The following is a 17533-nucleotide window of genomic DNA, read 5'->3' on the forward strand; positions in this document are numbered from 1 at the left end:
GAGGGGAAATTGAGAGAGCAAAAATGACAGCTGAACTTGCAAGTTTTACTGGATTTTTACTAGCAACTATTTGCTAGAAAAACAGCTTCTCATAAAAATACAATCGCCGTTCGGAGTCGGCGTAAAACTGTAGGTCCCTTCGCCTTGTGTGACAATATCAAGGCGTACGCCACAAGTCGGAGGAGAAGCTCGGCCAAACACTAACATATGTGTAAGCGCCAATCTATTATTATTATTATTATTTGCTAGTAAGAAAAACAGCTGATGGCATGATGCTTAATGTTATTCACATTGTTTGTGGTGCCTTTAGAGTTGCAATTGACAAAGTAAACCTATTTAAATTTATAATAAGATGGAAAATACTAGTTTTCTAAGAAAATTGCATCGGAAAATAAATTAATCAGCTGTTCCTAAAACTAGAAACTTCTTGCTGGTTTTGCGTTTTCGTACTTTCTTGCATATTTCACTCATTGGGAGTAAATATTGGCTTACTCTCCGAAATTTGGTTACTGGCAAGTTACTGGATATTTTTGGCTGCAGAATACGAAAACACAACTGATTTGTGGTTGCTGGGAATGTTTATGGAGCGTATTTAGAAGCGAAAATTGAAAAGTGTGTCATATATTTTACTTTTTAATGATTTCAACGATATTAACATTCTGCAATGCTTTTACAGAATATGGTGAAAATAACAAAACAATAACTTGAAATTTTAGTTCCGGTGGAGTACGCCCTTTTGGCGAAACAAAAGCGAACACAGTGTAACATTGTATAAAATAATTTCATTTAGATAATTTTCGGAGTCGGTAATGCAACCCTGTTCCTACTAGTCTAACCCTTAACGGCGCCGTGTTGCAGATCTGCAACATACTCAAGATTCTCCCGCTAAAATAGTACCAAATTTAATATTGACGCCAAGCGCATTGTTGCATATCAGTAACAAAGCGAACAGCCCATTTCTAACAGTACTTAGCAAAACCAGTCAGATTTTTGTTCTCAGTTCTTATTGAAAGGTGATTTTTTGTTGTGAGAAAAGCTCCTGGCAAACATACGGTTTTGCATTTTAGTATTTAAAAAAAGTGACAAGATTGGCCATAAGCAATAATAACTTGCGGAAGGTAAGACATTATTTGGCTGAAAAACGAACTGTTTATGTGCGTAATTTGTTGTGTGATATATGTAGCGTTAAATTTTGATTTGTTGCAGATCTGCGCTTATCACATCGATTAGCAACTGAAAATGGCGTCCCTTACAGACGTTGAAATAGAACGAATTTTAGAGGATCTGGGTTGCGAAAGTGAGAATGGAATGGATTTTTCAGACGACGACGATGTTATTCCTCCAGAAATAAGTGCACTTCCGTTGTCAGTTGAAGAAGAATTTAGTGGTAATGGTAATGATATCTCTGTTATAACGGGCATCAGCTCAACAGCAAAGGGCGGTACCAAGAAATGTAAACCTGAGAAAGTAAATATTAGCTACAGAAATTAGTAGTTAGTTTTTTAAGAATTTGGGTTCTATTTTTTGCAGCTGAGTGTGAAATGGAAGACCAAAGCTCTTAATTTAAGTTCCGAGCAAATTTATTTCCGTGGCAGTACAAACTTGTCGAATGACATTTTGGGACTGGATACACCTTTCCAAGTGTTCCAATAACTGTTCCCAGATGAAATAGTGGACTACATTAGAGATCAGTCTAACATATACAGCACAGAAAAAATTTAAATAAGCCCTTAAACACTACAAATATCGAAATAAGGCAATTTATTGGTATTCTCTACTACATGTCCATCGTAGAAATGCCGAATGCCGGTATGTATTGGTCAGAGAAGTTCGGCTACGCTCCTGTAAAAGAGATTTTGTCTCAAAAAATATTTGCACAAAATCGCCAAATGTTACACCTGAACGAAAACAGCAATATGTTAAATAAGGATCACCTTGATTTTGACCGATTATTCAAAATAACGCCACTGTTAGACATGCTGAACTCAAGTTTTGGAAAAATTCCGTTAGAGGCGCAGTTATCAATTGACAAGCAAATATGTTCTACAAAGGCACGTCACCACCTGAAGTAGTACCTTCCCGATAAACCGCATAAGTGGGGCTATAAATTATTCGTCATGTCTGGTGTGAGTGGCTTTGTCACAAATTTGAGGTATACAGTGGCCAAGAAAATATTGTCGCTGACGATGAACCCGACCTAGGTGCGTCTGTCAATGTGGTTGTTCGACTTTCAAGAAGTGTGCCTTCCAATGAGAACTACCGCATTTTCTTTAATACTTACTACACGTCCTTGCCGTTGACTGAATACTTGGCAAAACGAGGAATACTGAGCTTGGGAAACATTAGAAGAAATCGCATACCCAATTGCAAGTTACCGGAGGAAAAGATTTCCAAGAAAGAGTACCGCGGGACATCTGTCGAACAGGTGGGTGACATCAATGGAACGGACATCTCCGTTGTTTCATAGAGGGACAACAAAGTGGCCACATTAGCATCCAACTTCGCGGGAAAAGTCGCAGTATCTTCGGTGCATAGATATGATAAATCCAAGAAAAACAGAAAAGCAGGGAACGCTAAAAAGGAAAAGTACCCTACAAAGCCAAATAGAAGAAAAAAAGAAAAAAGGTCCTTGTCAATACATTCCGCCGAAAGATGTTCGGCAAGATCAGCTAGGACATTGGCCTGCTTGGGCAGAAAAAAAAATAAGGTGCAAGCTACCAAACTGCAAAGGATACACGCAAACAATTTGCGAAAAATGTGGCGTGGGCTTATGCTATAACAAAAGTAACAATTGCTTCAAGCAATTTCATATTCATTGAATTTTCTGAAATAAAGCGCAATGTTGCATATCTGCAACATACTTATTTTATTGAATAAAATATTAAAAAAAATCAAATTAAATTTTTGTTATCATTTCCTTTCTATAAATAGTATTTAAAATCGTTTGAAACAGGTTTTTCAAAAAAAAAAAAAAAGAACTTGCGCCGTAAAGGGCTAAGTAAATTATGTAATGCAACCCTGTAAAGAAAATGAATAAAGAGAAAAAGAGGAAGATGGCGGGCACTTCCTTTTGGGCGAAATAAAGAGACACACGTATTTTATTAACGCGAAATTGAATCCGCGGTAATCCGCCTGCTAACAACCAAATCAACAAGGAATTTACAGCTCAGGTATTGGGATATTACCCCGATCATCGAATATCATCAATAGTTGCCAATAATCATGGAAAATGGCCAACCCACGTGAGGATATAACTAAGGCCTTACAACAAGCTGGTGTGGCGTTCCCACCCTCAGCCACGACACAACAGCCACGTAAACTTCTCGTGGGTGATAATAGGAACACCACTACCCTTGCCGATACCGTTGATGCCGCATTTACTGCCTCAACCAACACCGCCGGCACCATCGCCGACATTGCCGTCACCGCTGCCATCACTACCGCCTACACCACCGCCACTACCGCTGCCATCACTACCGCCTAAACCGCCGCCGCCACCGCTGCCTTCACTACCGCCGCTGCCGCCACCGCTTATTCCGCCGCCACCACCACCGCTAATACCGCCTATTCCACTGCCGATACCGCCATCTCTATCGCCAATAACACTGCGGCTCTGGTATCAGAGAATGCCACCGAAATAGCCAGGTCCGTACTCACTGAACTAGACGCAGAAGTGACGACCCTTAAGAATACTGACGCTACGCAGACAGAAGAACTGGAGCGCCCTCCTAATAGTAGACGACAAGGTCGCCTGGAATTCGGCGATATTGAGCAGGCTCTGCCTAAATTTAATGGCGACGACGTAACCTGTCCCGTTCGCCATTTTCTGCGCGATTTTGAGGAAATAATGGAGTCCTCAGGTGCTGACGACAATTTTCGCTTGCTTGCCCTGCGCCGGTCTCTAACAGGTACAGCGCGGGTATTTTTATCGACCACGGGCGCCTTAAATTACCTGGCGCTAAAAACGGCGCCATCAGGCGAATTCGACGTGGGAATTACAAGGCGAGAAGTATACAAAATGCTGGCGCAGCGCCGCTGGAAGAGGAAAGAGGAGACGCTCCACTGCTACACGCTAACGATGCAGGCCATTGCGAAGCGTGCCAATATCGCCGATACGGAGTTGATAGACTTCTTAATAGACGGCATCGGGAACACTACCCCGCATGCCCACATCCTGATCACGGCACGAAGCGTAGAGGAATTAAAAACCCTTATAAACCGGTACCAACACAAATATTTCGTGACCAGGGCGGTGCAGCCATCTAACCAGCGGCAGATAACGGCGCCAAAACAAACCGACGATACGAAGCTGAAGCGTTTCAACTGCTCCCGGAACGGGTACATAAAACCAAACTGCCCGTTCCCACTAAGACCGGATGGTTCCTACTTCAGGTACTGGAAGATGGGCCACGACCATCGCTCATGCCCAAATCCAGCAAAACTCCTGAAAAGGCGCGAAGTAGCCACTGTTGCCGAGGATGAAGACGACCAACTGGGTGCAATCGGCGCTTTTAACTCTGTGAGTATAGCTTTTAAGACACTTGCGGTTCCAATTACTTATAAGGTACCCTCTCTTTTCGATACTGGCAGTCCGATTAGCTTTGTAAAGGCATCACTGGTCCCAAAACAACTAGGGAAAAAACATATGGTTAATAGAAGCCCCAGTTATAAAGGAATCGGTGGAAGCAAAATTTAAATACTTCATAAAATTAAATGTAATATTGAATTCTTGAACGAAAAAAAAAGAAATTGAATTAAATGTTATTGAAGACAAAAGCATTAATTTGCCAGTTATTTAGGGATGTGATTTCCTCAATATGTTTAACGTTTGTCTGACTAGCGCAACCGATAGGTACACTAAGAAAAAAATGCTTGAAATAAGAAATGTTAACGATCATAGCTTGTATAAGTCTGAGAAGTTTGTAACTGATCCCAACGCACACTCGGCCGTCATCAGATGAATTAAAATACGTTAAAGATCAAGACGTAACGATACGCGAGGTTACCATCTATTGCCGTAATAAGCCTGACGACGTACCTGACGCAGCTGATGTACCTGCTGCCACTGACGCACCTGCTGCCATTGACGTACCTGCCGCCGCTGACGTACCTGAAATATTTTGCATTGACGTTCCCCACGGTGGAAACGACATAGACATAGACACTAGACTGACCAGTAATCAAAGGAATGACTTGGAGCGACTTATCGTTAACACATCTCTTGAACCGGAAGTGGCACCCGAACCATTTAAATACGAAATGAAGATACTCTTGACGACTGACGTACCTTTCCATTGCGCGCCCCGACGACTTTCTTACGCTGAGAGAAACCAAGTACAAACTATCATTAATGAACTCTGCCGAGATGGAATAATAAGGCCGAGCGATTCACCTCATGCGTCAGCAATAGTGCTGGTTAAAAAGAAGAACGGAAAGGTCCGAATGTGTGTAGATTACCGAGCATTAAACATATTGACTGTTAGGGATAATTATCCTCTGCCGCTAATCGATGACTGCATAGAATATCTGGAAAACAAACGTTTCTTTTCCGTATTAGACTTAAAAAGTGGTTTTCACCAAGTTCAGATGGCACCTGAATCAATTCCCCTTACCGCCTTCGTGACCCCTAATGGTCAATATGAATATTTGAAGATGCCGTTCGGACTGAAGAACGCTCCCGCTGTATTTCAGCGTTTCATTAACAACATCTTCCGGGAAATGTTCGATAGCAGAAAAGTCATCATTTACATGGATGACATCATCGTTGCGACCGAAAAATTTGATGAACACAAAGACCTGCTAAAATTAGTATTAGAGAGACTTACCTTTAGAGCTTTGGAACTTAACTTAGATAAATGCAGGTTTGGGTATGATGAAATCAATTATTTAGGATATGTGGTGTCACATTCAGGTATATTACCCATAGCATACAAAATTTCCCGATTCCACCGAATGCAAAGCAACTACAATCCTGCCTTGGCATGTTCTCATATTTCCGCAGATTTGTACCGTCCTTTTCGCAAATTGCAAAACCATTACAAAACTTGCTTAAAAGAAACTCACCATTTGACTTTGACGAGAAATGCCTTGATGCATTCACCGAACTTAAGTCCCGCCTTGTTAAAAGCCCCGTGCTGGCTATATTCAACCCACTTCGGGAGACGGAACTCCATTGTGACGCCAGTAGTGTAGTTTTCGGTGCAGTATTGCTGCAACCCAAAACGATAGTAAGTTCCACCCCGTCTCGTACTTCTCCAAAACTGCCTCAAGTGCCGAGTCGAAATATCATAGTTTTGAACTGGAGGCATTGTCCATTATATATGCACTTAGGAGGTTTAGGACATATCTAGAAGGCATACGCTTCACCATAATAACCGACTGTAACTCATTGACGATGACACTCGAAAGAAAACAACTGAACCCCCGGATAGCTAGGTGGGCTCTTGAGCTCGAAAATTATAATTATAAAATAAAACATAGAAAAGGGGCTTCAATGGGTCATGTTGATGCCCTCAGTAGGAGGCAGATAGCGCTAATTGTAAACACGGATGACGTGGAGTTCCAAGTACAGGTTGCCCAGAGCGGGATAAAAATATTATCTTGGTAAACGGATTGATATACAAGAAGAAGCATGACGGTAAGATAGCTCTGTATGTACCCAACGAAATGGAGCACAACGTGATACAGGTAATTCACAAGAGGATGGGTCACTTATCAGTGGAGAAGACCCTTAGTAAGCTGAAGCTATATTACTGGTTTCCAAACATGCGACCGAAAGTAGAAAAGTACGTTAGGAATTGCCTGAAGTGCATAATGTACGCCACTCCGCCTCATGCAAAAGAAAGAACTCTTCACGTTATCCCAAAAACCCCTTTGCCGTTTGACACTATCCACGTAGATCACTTTGGACCACTGCCGTCAATGCGTGAAAGCGTAAGCATATTTCAGTTGTTGTTGACGCATTCACTAAATATGTCAAGCTTTGTCCAGCTAACTCAACTAGTACTCGAGAAGTCACGGCGGCCCTCGACAAGTATTTTAGCGCTATTATAGTAGGCCGAGACGAATCATCAGCGATAGAGGCACTTGTTTCACTTCTCTCAGAGTTAAGTTCATTTTTATTGAGACGAAATGTAGGGCATGTGAAGGTTGCCGTGGCATCCCCACAGGCCAATGGACAGGTGGAGAGAGTGAATAGGATACTAAAATCCATGTTGGGGAAGTTGACGGACCCTATTAACCATGATGACTGGGTTAAAAAATTACTTGAAGTCGAATACGCTATTAATAATTCGGTGCAAAGTACTTGCCGTGATACCCCGAGCCGACGAGGGGTGATATTTAACGAATTTACGGAATACTTCCAGGAAAAACTATGCCCGGACGAAGGACGAGACTTGGACCGCCTACGTAAGGACGCATCCGACTCGATCACTGCAAGATAAGAGTACGATTCCGCGCGAAGAGTAACCGCCAAAGTAAGGCATATGACGTAGGAGACTTTGTAGTCGTGAGAAATGTCGACACTTCTACAGGAAGTAACAAAAAATTCGTGCCTCAATACAAGGGACCGTACGTATTGCATAAGGTTCTAGGGAATGATAGGTACGTCGTCCGCGACATAAATAATTGCCAGCTTACGCAACTTCCCTATGACGGTATGATCGAGGCCCATCGAATGAGAACGTGGCGGCAGCTACCGGAAGTGTGCGTTGAGAATACAGATCAGGACCCATTAGCGATTAGTTGAGTGATTTTATTCTGATCGAGGCCGATCATGTGTCAGGTTTGGCCGAGTTGTAACATTGTATAAAATAATTTCATTTAGTTAATTTTCGGAGTCGGCAATGCAACCCTGTTCCTACTAGTCTAAGTAAATTATGTAATGCAACCCTGTAAAGAAAATTAATAAAGAGAAAAGGAGGAAGATGGCGGGCACTTCCTTTTGGGCGAAATAAAAAGAAACACGTATTTTATTAACGCGAAATTGAATCCGCGGTAATCCGCCTGCTAACTACCAAATTAACAAAGAATTTACAACAGATTGCAAATATTTTCCTTTATCAACTGAAGCACCTCTTTTAAAACTACCGACACACCAGGTCTTCCAAATTGAAGTCTTTGCGGTGGCACTTCCTTCTGCGAAAAAATCGAAGAGGTGCGCAAGCTTTTATGAGCGGAGGTATTGAAGTTGAACGAAGTGGTTCATCTGTTTATTAACCAATTATATTACAGTTTTATTTGGAAGTCCTCAATTTGCTTTGAAAATGAACACAAAACGATAATAAAAGAAAAACTTTGAAAGCATTAACTTTTGCTTACAGTGTACGCGGTAGCTCTAGAGCACAGCTGGGCAGCGTCTGTCCGGGGGCGACTGCGTGGCGAATTCGCGTATACATGCTCTGCTTGGGAAGACAGCGAAAGCTTCACACGACTTGTTCGCATGCACACAGTGACATCAATTGCACGCACACTACAAAAATGCTCTGCCGAAGCTGCCCACCTCTGCTCTAGAGGATTGGAATTATCCTTTAAATATCGCCTGATTGAGGCCGCGTTCATGCGCTTCTTTTCCTCTTAAACAAATAATTGTGATGAACTTAGCTTTATTGCTGTCTTTTTTTTAAGACTCTTTATTTAAATAATTTATGGCTCGGCCGTCAGCTGGCAACGCAACTGGAAAGAAAATTTGTATTACGAATGGCAACTAACGTTAGTTGCTGTATCGATAATCGCGATTTGACAGTTCGACCACCAGCAAGTGGCTGTAAACAAGCTGTGCGAGTAAAATTAAATTATTAAAATAAAGAGTTTTAAAGAAAAGACAGCAATAAAGCTAAATTCATCACAATTATTTGTTTAAGAGGAAGAGAAGTGCATGAACGCGGCCTCAATCAGGCGACTCTTAAAGAATAATTCCAATCCTCTAGAGTAGCAATGGGCATAATGTGCACATACGGGCAAAATGCCCAAACGTGCAAACCACGGCAAATGTGCAAACCGTTGGGTAGGTGAGGTGAGGTAATTATGCCCGGGAAGGGGGGGGGGGAACATAAAATTTTGCGCGAATTGCATCTGTATGTGTGATCGGAATGAGAGAACAAGTATAAGGGAGTACTCACGAATGTGAGACCCCATGGCTGCTAACTTTCCTAAAAGCACCAAAACTTGGGACAAATCAAAACATCAAAAAATTATTTTCAGTCAAATTTAATATGCATCAATATGCACATATTTATGTACAAAGATTTCCGCATCCAAAATAAAATGCACTAAATAAGCACTGAACATGGCGGGAAAGGTATTCTAATAGTATTATATAGTTGTCGAATATTTTTAGGTATCTTCGGCTCAACTAACGTGAAAAAAGCTGCATGATGTGATGATGATAAATTTTAATTCGACATTCGTATGACCAATTTTTATACTTTATTTGATGCCACAAAATCCCAATACTGATTATAAAACCATATAACGAAGTTCCAATTTTGTTTTTGTTAAAAAACTGATGGTTTTTTATAAACATATGATCTCTAATTTTATCAAATAAAGTTTAACTCCTAAATTACAAAAGAAACTTCTTTTCATAAGATTTTACAGAATTTAAATGATTTAGCAGGATTCTAGCGATTTTTGTTTATCAGTTTGGCGGGACGGCAGAAACAGAAATGGCAACACTGGTGGTGAGTACCGACTTACTTGCGCTCATATTAGCGTTCAGTTGGTCGCAAATTTTCAAAGGGAGGGGTTGTTCTTGCGCAGATAATTTTTCGTTAGAAATTTGCTTGGAAAAAAGGGACAATCATGCGCAAAACAAACTTTTTATATGACGGTTTTCTACCGAAAAAATTTGCAATCAGTGTTCGCTTTTGTTTCGCAAAAAGCGCGTACTCAACGGGAGTAAAAATTTCAAGTTATTGTTTTGTTATTTTCACCATATTCTGTAAAAGCAAACTTCATTGCAAAATGTTAATATCGTTCAAATTATTAAAAAGTAAAATATATGACAAACTTTTAAATTTTTGCTCCTAAAAACACTCCAAAAACCAACAAATGTAGTTGCCTGCATACACACTTTGTAGCAACTGCAGCTGTCAGTTAAAAGTTGCCAGTTGCCATCTGTAATATCGTTTTGGCAACTAGCAACGCAGCTGAATCTCGCTTGCTATCGATAATCGACCCATTGATTTTACTCGCACGGCTTGTTTACAGCCGCTTGCTGGTTGTTGACCTGTCAAATTTCGATTATCGATAACTCTACAGCAACTGACGAAGGTTGCGATTCGTAATACAAATTTTATTTCCAGTTGCGTTGCCAGCTAGCAATCGAACCGTGGTTGCATTGCTATCCGTAATCGACCCAGAAATTTTCTCCGTTTGGCAACTTAGGTATTCTGCGTTCCGTTTCGTTTCGATCAATCTTAAAAATTTACGATTATACCTATTCTACATTTCGGTCGTAGTTACGTCTTTCTAAGCAGAAAATTTGATGACGGAGAACGTTTCGATTGTTATTTTCGTGGGATTAAATATTAAAATTTTATAAAAAACTTAAGTAAAATATACTGTGCATGATTGTAAAAGTCACCATAAATGAATTTTCTCCAATTCTGTGTTTTCGCGAGCAGCAATACGGGCAATACGAAAAATTGGCTCAAATAATGGCAACCAAAAGGGATATTGCGCGGGGTTTTCAAAGAGGAACCCAGGCGTTTTTGTTTTCATTGTCTATAAATAAGACTGCGAAATGCACTGAATACAATTTATTCTTTTTATATAACATTAATAGATTTATGAGATGTTTTTATTATTTTACTCGTTTTTACTAGCTTTTTAAAAAGAGGTGCGTATGTTGTCTCGAATACGATTTGCTATGGAAGGATAAGCTTTATTCTTCCCATCCTGGCGGCTTTCAAAATCGAATTCATTTGCGTTAAAATCTTCCACTCTGTACTAAATGCAAATGTTGTGGAGTGCTCAAACGACGTTTATAATTTCACTGGCTTTGAGCGGTGAGTAATGCAGTTCAAGATGAATTTCTTATAATTCTTCACTCATCTGAAAAGGATCAAACATGTCCCTAAATTTCCGCCTTTAAAGTTTCGCATCAGCAATCTGGGACTCGTTCTGCTCTTCAAGCAATAGAATTATGTATGTTTCCACTTAAATTAAGAGCAAACAAAAATTTTATTTTTAAATTAAAATGAGTTAGATATATTTAGTTATTGTAAAATATTTACAAATTTTAACTTCATAAGCTGTTATAGTTTGGTGGCAATTATTTCTTTTGTTTTGTTTCGAATTCACACATAACTAGGCATCCAGCTTATTTCGAGGATGTGTTCGCTCTTCCTCTTCCTCTTCTTCTTTCGATTCGATCGTAACTTAGAATACCAAATTACGATTGTAGCGGAGCGGAATGCGGGAACGTAATCCAAATGTAGAATAGGGCTGAATATATTCGCGAAACCTTGGACCAAATATAGTAAAATTTCGTTTTTAGTTCTTCACTCTGACGTCATGGGTATCAAATTAAAGAGGAAATTCTGTAGAGTTTAAACAGATTCAATTTTTTGGAGTATTAGGGCTGGTAAGTATTGAAAATGTCCATTAAAATTTTATCCTTGAAATTCCGTAATATTTGTTGCTGAAAAAATTATATGTTAAGGACTTATGTAAACTCCATAACATCCTCGAATTTCGTTCTTTTAACTTTATCATCTTAAAAAATTACGTATTCGTCCTTGTGAATCCAAATAATTTTAATTTTTTTAAATTCTAAAGAAATTTCCTTTTTTATTTGGTACCCATATTTTTAATCTACATTGCATTGAATTTTTTAAATAACAAAGTCCTTTAAAATAAATCCTGACGTAAGAGAGAAAAAATAAAAGCGCACCTTTAAATAAATAAGTCATTTTTAAGCAAAAAACAAAACCGACTTCAATTCTCATATAAGAATTTAAGAAAAAACAAAACCGACTTCAATTCTCATATAAGAATTTAAGATTATCGTTAATTTCTTCATGATCGATTATTATTTACTAGCAGACCCGGCGAACTTCGACCCACCCAAAAAAATTTTTTTTTATTGAAACATTTGGTCCAACGTTTTCACCAACAATTCACGTTCACGTTTGGTTTGGTGGTCGGCAGAAGGCATATCCTCCATTGCTGTCTTAGATAACCTAACGAAAGCGTTATGTCCGTGAAGAATTTCTTGCGACAACAATGATCCGGTTAGTTGGTGGCAATTTCAATATGGGGGAGCATCATTGGTCCATAGAAATCCAATATATATAGACTTATTTTAGACTAAATTCCTTAAATATCTTACAATTGTATTTGTAGGCATTCATCAATAAGACAGGTCCACAAAAAAAATCGATGAAAGGTTCCTTTGACCAAACCTAGTCTGTTATATGCTTTTGGGGTCGCTGAACACGAATCTGAAGTCCGTTTTGTTCCATCACGTCTGGATTTTTTTCTAACCTTAAAAAACTTGTCGGATTTTACGGTACAGAGAAAATCCGAGGTGTTTTTTGAGGTTAGGAGCAAATCTAGACGTGATGGAGCAAAACGGACTTCAGATACGTGTTCAGCGACCCGGCGGGTCTGCTAGTGCTATTTATAAACAAAATTTCGCGAAAATCTGAACTGCTGTTCGCGAGATTATTATTGTTTATTATTACTATTGATGTGGTGAAATTGCTTTTTGTTGGTAGCGGGAAATATAAAAAATTGTGAGCAACAAAACAAAACGTCAGCATATAGAGAAATCAGAGAGCATACTTTTTTGATCTTAGCTTTGCTTGATTACACTGGATCACAAATTTTAGTTTGGTTTTTGTTCTCCAGACGCCACTATCCAAATTCTATGTAGAATTGCTCGGTGATTCCGAAAATCGAGATATTTTTTGTTCTATGGATACGTTTTCGAGATATTTGCAATTTACCGTTATTCAGCTTAAAACAAAAAGTGATTCCACTTAATCGCGTATATCTGACAAACCAATTTAACAATCTTAAAAGGAGATACGTCCAATCAAAGCTAATATAATACTCCATAAACCATATATACATCACTTTCCGATAGGACTGATAGTTTCTGACAAATTAATTAATCATTCCAGTTTTTTTATATTTATTAATGAAAAAATAAAAATATTAAACTTTAACAGAAGAAAAATTAAAAAAATAACAGGTTCTGTGCCAAGTTTTTGCATTTGTACTAAAGCCTGTTCTGTTACAAAAAAAAAATCAAGTTACTGATGAAGAAAATCGATTGATAAATAAGAAATAATGAGTAGTCAAATGAAAATGCGCAAAGATTTTTTGTATGAAATACGAGCAGAAAAGCATGAAACGTAGGTGTACGTGGCGTATGAGTAACTTTCTTTCCTGGTCATTTTTCATACGAAAAATCTTTGCGTATTTTCATTTGACCACTCATTATTTCTTATTTATCCATCGAGTTTCTTCATTAGTAATTTGATTTTTTTTTTGCAACAGAACAGGCTTCAGCATAAATGCAAAAATTTTGCACAGAACCTGTTATTTTTTAAATTTTTCTTCTGTTAAAGTATGATTTGTTTAATTTTTTCATTAAAAAATATAAAAAGCTGGAACGATTAATTAACTTTTCAGAAACTATAATCCCTATCGGAAAGTATGATGTATATACGGTTTATGGAGAATTTCATTAGCTTTCTTTTTCCGTACTTTATATTAAGATTGTTAAATTGGTTCGTAAGATATACATGATTAAAAGGAACCAATTTTTGCATTGAGCTGAATAATGTATACCCGATCAGTTTGTCTTTTGTGAAACAAAAACAAACTAAAAGTTGACAAATATTAGCGTTTGATAGATGTTCCTATTTCTTAAATAAGAAAAATAAAAAATTTCAATATTTCTACGGAAGTTAGCCCCTTTTTTTTAATTTTGCCGATAGAATTTTGAATTGTCGACTAAATAATGCAGAATCGTTTGTAGGTGATTGGTAGACGACATTCGGTCTCCTTTAATTTTCAATATATAAAGTATTGACGCAAAACGGTTTTGGAGAAATGTGTTTTACCTAAATAGAGCCAAGAGTACCGATCTTACTTAGAATATCAAATCGTTTGTAGGTCTATGATAGATGCAAATAAACGTTGATAGATTTTCCTATGTCTAAAATAAGAAAAATTTTTTTATTCAATATTTCTACGGAAGTTAGCCCCCTGCTTTTTTTTAATTTTAGCGATAGAATGTTGAATAGCCTCCTAAATGATGCAGAATCATTTGTAGGTGATTGATATATCGCTAGCTTAGAGTGCAAAGTTGCTAAGTCCATTTTTTTCAATTGTACAGGAGACACAAAAAACGTTGCTAAGTAATTTTCCTTAAGTATTTTGCAAAATTTTGAATGCAATGTTTCGCGTTTTTCATTTACCCTTTATTAAAAAAAAAAATAATAAAAAAGTCTGCTTTTTTTTACAAATTTTGTAGATAATTTTGTGACAGCAAATTTTCTACTTTTTTCTTAAAATTTTTTGTTGGACTTAGCAAATTTTCCATGAATTTTTCCAATATGTACAATACGAAAAATCCATCTCGTAGGTACATTTTAAGAAACAATTTGTTGGAACAAATTGTTTAGGTTCTTTTAAAAATAATAATAACACAAGGAAACAGTGATTTTGTTGCATCAAATGTTAAAGCTGTTTTTGATAGACTTTTTTATGCTGATTACTATAAGTGACCATCAATTCAACGTGCAGGGATGGTATTTTCAGAGATAATACTCGAGACTTCTAGCTTTAATTTAAGCCTAATATCACCTTTAGTTTCTTTGCTATGGCTTCTAAAATATTGCAAAAAACGCGATTTTTTAACACTTTGACCTCGTTTTTTTTCCAAATCTAGAGCTGATGGAGATTTTATACTTACGGATTCGTAATCCGCCTAAAAAGGTCTATCCAAAATAGCTTTAACATTTGATGCAACGAAATTGTTTCCCATTTTTGTTCCCTTGTGTAATAGATTGGCGCTTACACATATGTTAGTGTTTGGCCGAGCTTCTCCTCCGATTTGTGGCGTGCGCCTTGATGTTGTCACACAGAGGGAAGGGACTTACAGTTTTACGCTGTTTTTCTTTACAGAAATACACTCGGAGGTTTGCCATTGCCTGTCGAGGGGCGACCGCTGTTAAGGATAAACCTTCTCTTCACTGAACAGGCACAACTTCTAGAAACACTAGTTTACTTATGTTTATGCATAAAATATAAAAATTGCAAATATAGGAATTGCGTTGTATACCAAATTAAAGCGCAAGCTCCATAGGTTATCTAAAAAATGTCAGATTTCAAATCGGTGAAGTAGGTGACAAAATATAAGCGTTTAAACATTTGTTTGACTCATTCTCAACGCTTCTATATATAATTGCTCAGTCATACGACTTAGTTAGGGCGATCTGGAGTAGCTACAGGATTGAGTTGTATATCAAATTAAAGTGCAAGCTCCAGAGGTTATCCAGAAATTATCAGATTTCAAATCGGTGAAGTAGGTGCTAAAATATAAGCGTTTAAACATTTTCTTGACTCACTCTCAACGTATCTATATATAATTGCTCAGTTATACGACTTAGTTAGGGCGATCTGGTGTAGCTACAGAATTGGGTTGTATATCAAATTAAAGTGCAAGCTGCAATTGCGATTACCGTATTTGCCACAAAAGTTAAATTGGCAGAAAAATTAATAGTGAGCAGTGTAATCTATAGAAAAATATTTACCAAATATCCGTGGAATTTTGATTCGGATTCGTGTTATTCATAGTTTCGAAATTTATTTCGCGAAAGCAAAAAATAAAAATAGCTTAGATCACTTTCTTTTTTAAACACCTAGGATATCACTGACAAATTTAAAGGGCCCAGGATGACGGTAAAATTCAAAATTCTAAATATTTTTTGATGCGATTTTTTAAATGAATGATTCAAATTACACACGGTATACATATTTATGTATATTAAAATTTGTAGAATCAGTGGTAGAATTTTTGTACTGAAAGTGTTAAGAAAGCTTTAGTTTAAAAGCGTGATACCACATGCATTTCACCATGAAACGGCGCCAATTTTAAAAGATTGAAAGAAAGCATGAAACGTAGGTGTACGTGGCGTATGAGTAACTTTCTTTCCTGCTCATTTTTCATACGAAAAATCTTTGCGTATTTTCATTTGACCACTCATTATATCTTATTTATCCATCGAGTTTCTTCATTAGTAATTTGATTTTTTTTTTGTAACAGAACAGGCTTCAGCAGAAATGCAAAAATTTTGCACAGAACCTGTTATTTTTTAAATTTTTCCTTTGTTAAAGTATGATTTGTTTAATTTTTTCATTAAAAAATATAAAAAGCTGGAACGATTAATTAACTTTTCAGAAACTATAATCCCTATCGGAAAGTATGATGTATACACGGTTTATGGAGAATTTCATTAGCTTTCATTTTCCGTACTTTATATTAAGATTGTTAAATTGGTTCGTAAGATATACGTGATTAAAAGGAACCAATTTTTGCATTGAGCTGAATAATGTATACCCGATCAGTTTGTCTTTTGTGAAACAAAAACAAACTAAAAGTTGACAAAAATTAGCGTTTGATGTTTGATGATGTTAAATAAGAAAAATAAAAAATTTCAATATTTCTACGGAAGTTAGCCCCTTTTTTTAATTTTGCCAATAGAATTTTGAATTGTCGACTAAATAATGCAGAATCGTTTGTAGGTGATTGGTAGACGACATTCGGTCTCCTTTAATGTTCAATATATAAAGTATTGACGCAAAACGGTTTTGGAGAAATGTGTTTACCTAAATAGAGCCAAGAGTACCGATCTTACTTAGAATATCAAATCGTTTGTAGGTCTATGATAGATGCAAATAAACGTTTGATAGATTTTCCTATGTCTAAAATAAGAAAAATAAAAAAGCTCAATATTTCTACGGAAGTTAGCCCCCTGTTTTTTTTTTAATTTTAGCGCTAGAATGTTGAATAGCCTCCTAAATGATGCAGAATCATTTGTAGGTGATTGATATATCGCTAGCTTAGAGTGCAAAGTTGCTAAGTCCATTTTTTTCAATTGTACAGGAGACACAAAAAACGTTGCTAAGTAATTTTCTTTAAGTATTTTGCAAAACTTTGAATGCAATGTTTCGCGTTTTTCATTTACCCTTTATTAAAAAAAAATAATAAAAAAGTGTGCTTTTTTACAAATTTTGTAGATAATTTTGTGACAGCAAATTTTCTACTTTTTTCTTAAATTTTTTTTGTTGGACTTAGCAAATTAGAACAAATTGTTTAGGTTCTTTTAATAAATACACAAGGGAACAGTGATTTTGTTGCATCAAATGTTAAAGCTGTTTTTGATAGACTTTTTTATGCTGATTACTATAAGTGACCATCAATTCAACGTGCAGGGATGGTATTTTCAGAGATAGTACTCGAGACTTCTAGCTTTAATTTAAGCCTAATATTGATAATGATTTTCAACAT

At 37.1% G+C, this 17533-nt stretch overlaps 1 protein-coding gene and 1 long non-coding RNA gene across 5 annotated transcripts in view; one reads left to right on the forward strand and one right to left on the reverse strand.

The window, feature by feature from the left end:
* Positions 1–17533, forward strand: part of LOC108361289 (probable cysteine desulfurase, mitochondrial) — an 86670-nt gene that overhangs the window by 12089 nt on the left and 57048 nt on the right. The window contains exon 6 of one of the 4 annotated variants that reach the window (XM_017613889.1): positions 10830–11098. The exons of 2 other annotated variants lie outside the window; for them this stretch is intronic. In XM_017613889.1, the coding sequence (XP_017469378.1) occupies positions 10830–11016 (187 nt within the window). In that variant the 3' untranslated portion in view covers positions 11017–11098. Of the gene's footprint in view, positions 1–1206; positions 1336–10829; positions 11099–17533 lie in introns of those variants that run through there. One more of the 4 variants, XM_017613891.1, reaches the window with a different exon arrangement.
* LOC108361292 (uncharacterized) lies at positions 1191–8663 on the reverse strand. The gene is made up of 2 exons (XR_001847271.1): positions 5075–8663; positions 1191–5038 (listed from the first exon to the last, which is right to left on the reverse strand). It is a non-coding gene; the product is annotated as an uncharacterized LOC108361292 (long non-coding RNA).

Source organism: Rhagoletis zephyria, unplaced genomic scaffold (assembly GCF_001687245.7).
Source record: "Rhagoletis zephyria isolate East Lansing unplaced genomic scaffold, Rhagoletis_zephyria_1.1 Rzeph_scaffold_00730, whole genome shotgun sequence".
NCBI lineage: Eukaryota > Metazoa > Arthropoda > Insecta > Diptera > Tephritidae > Rhagoletis > Rhagoletis zephyria.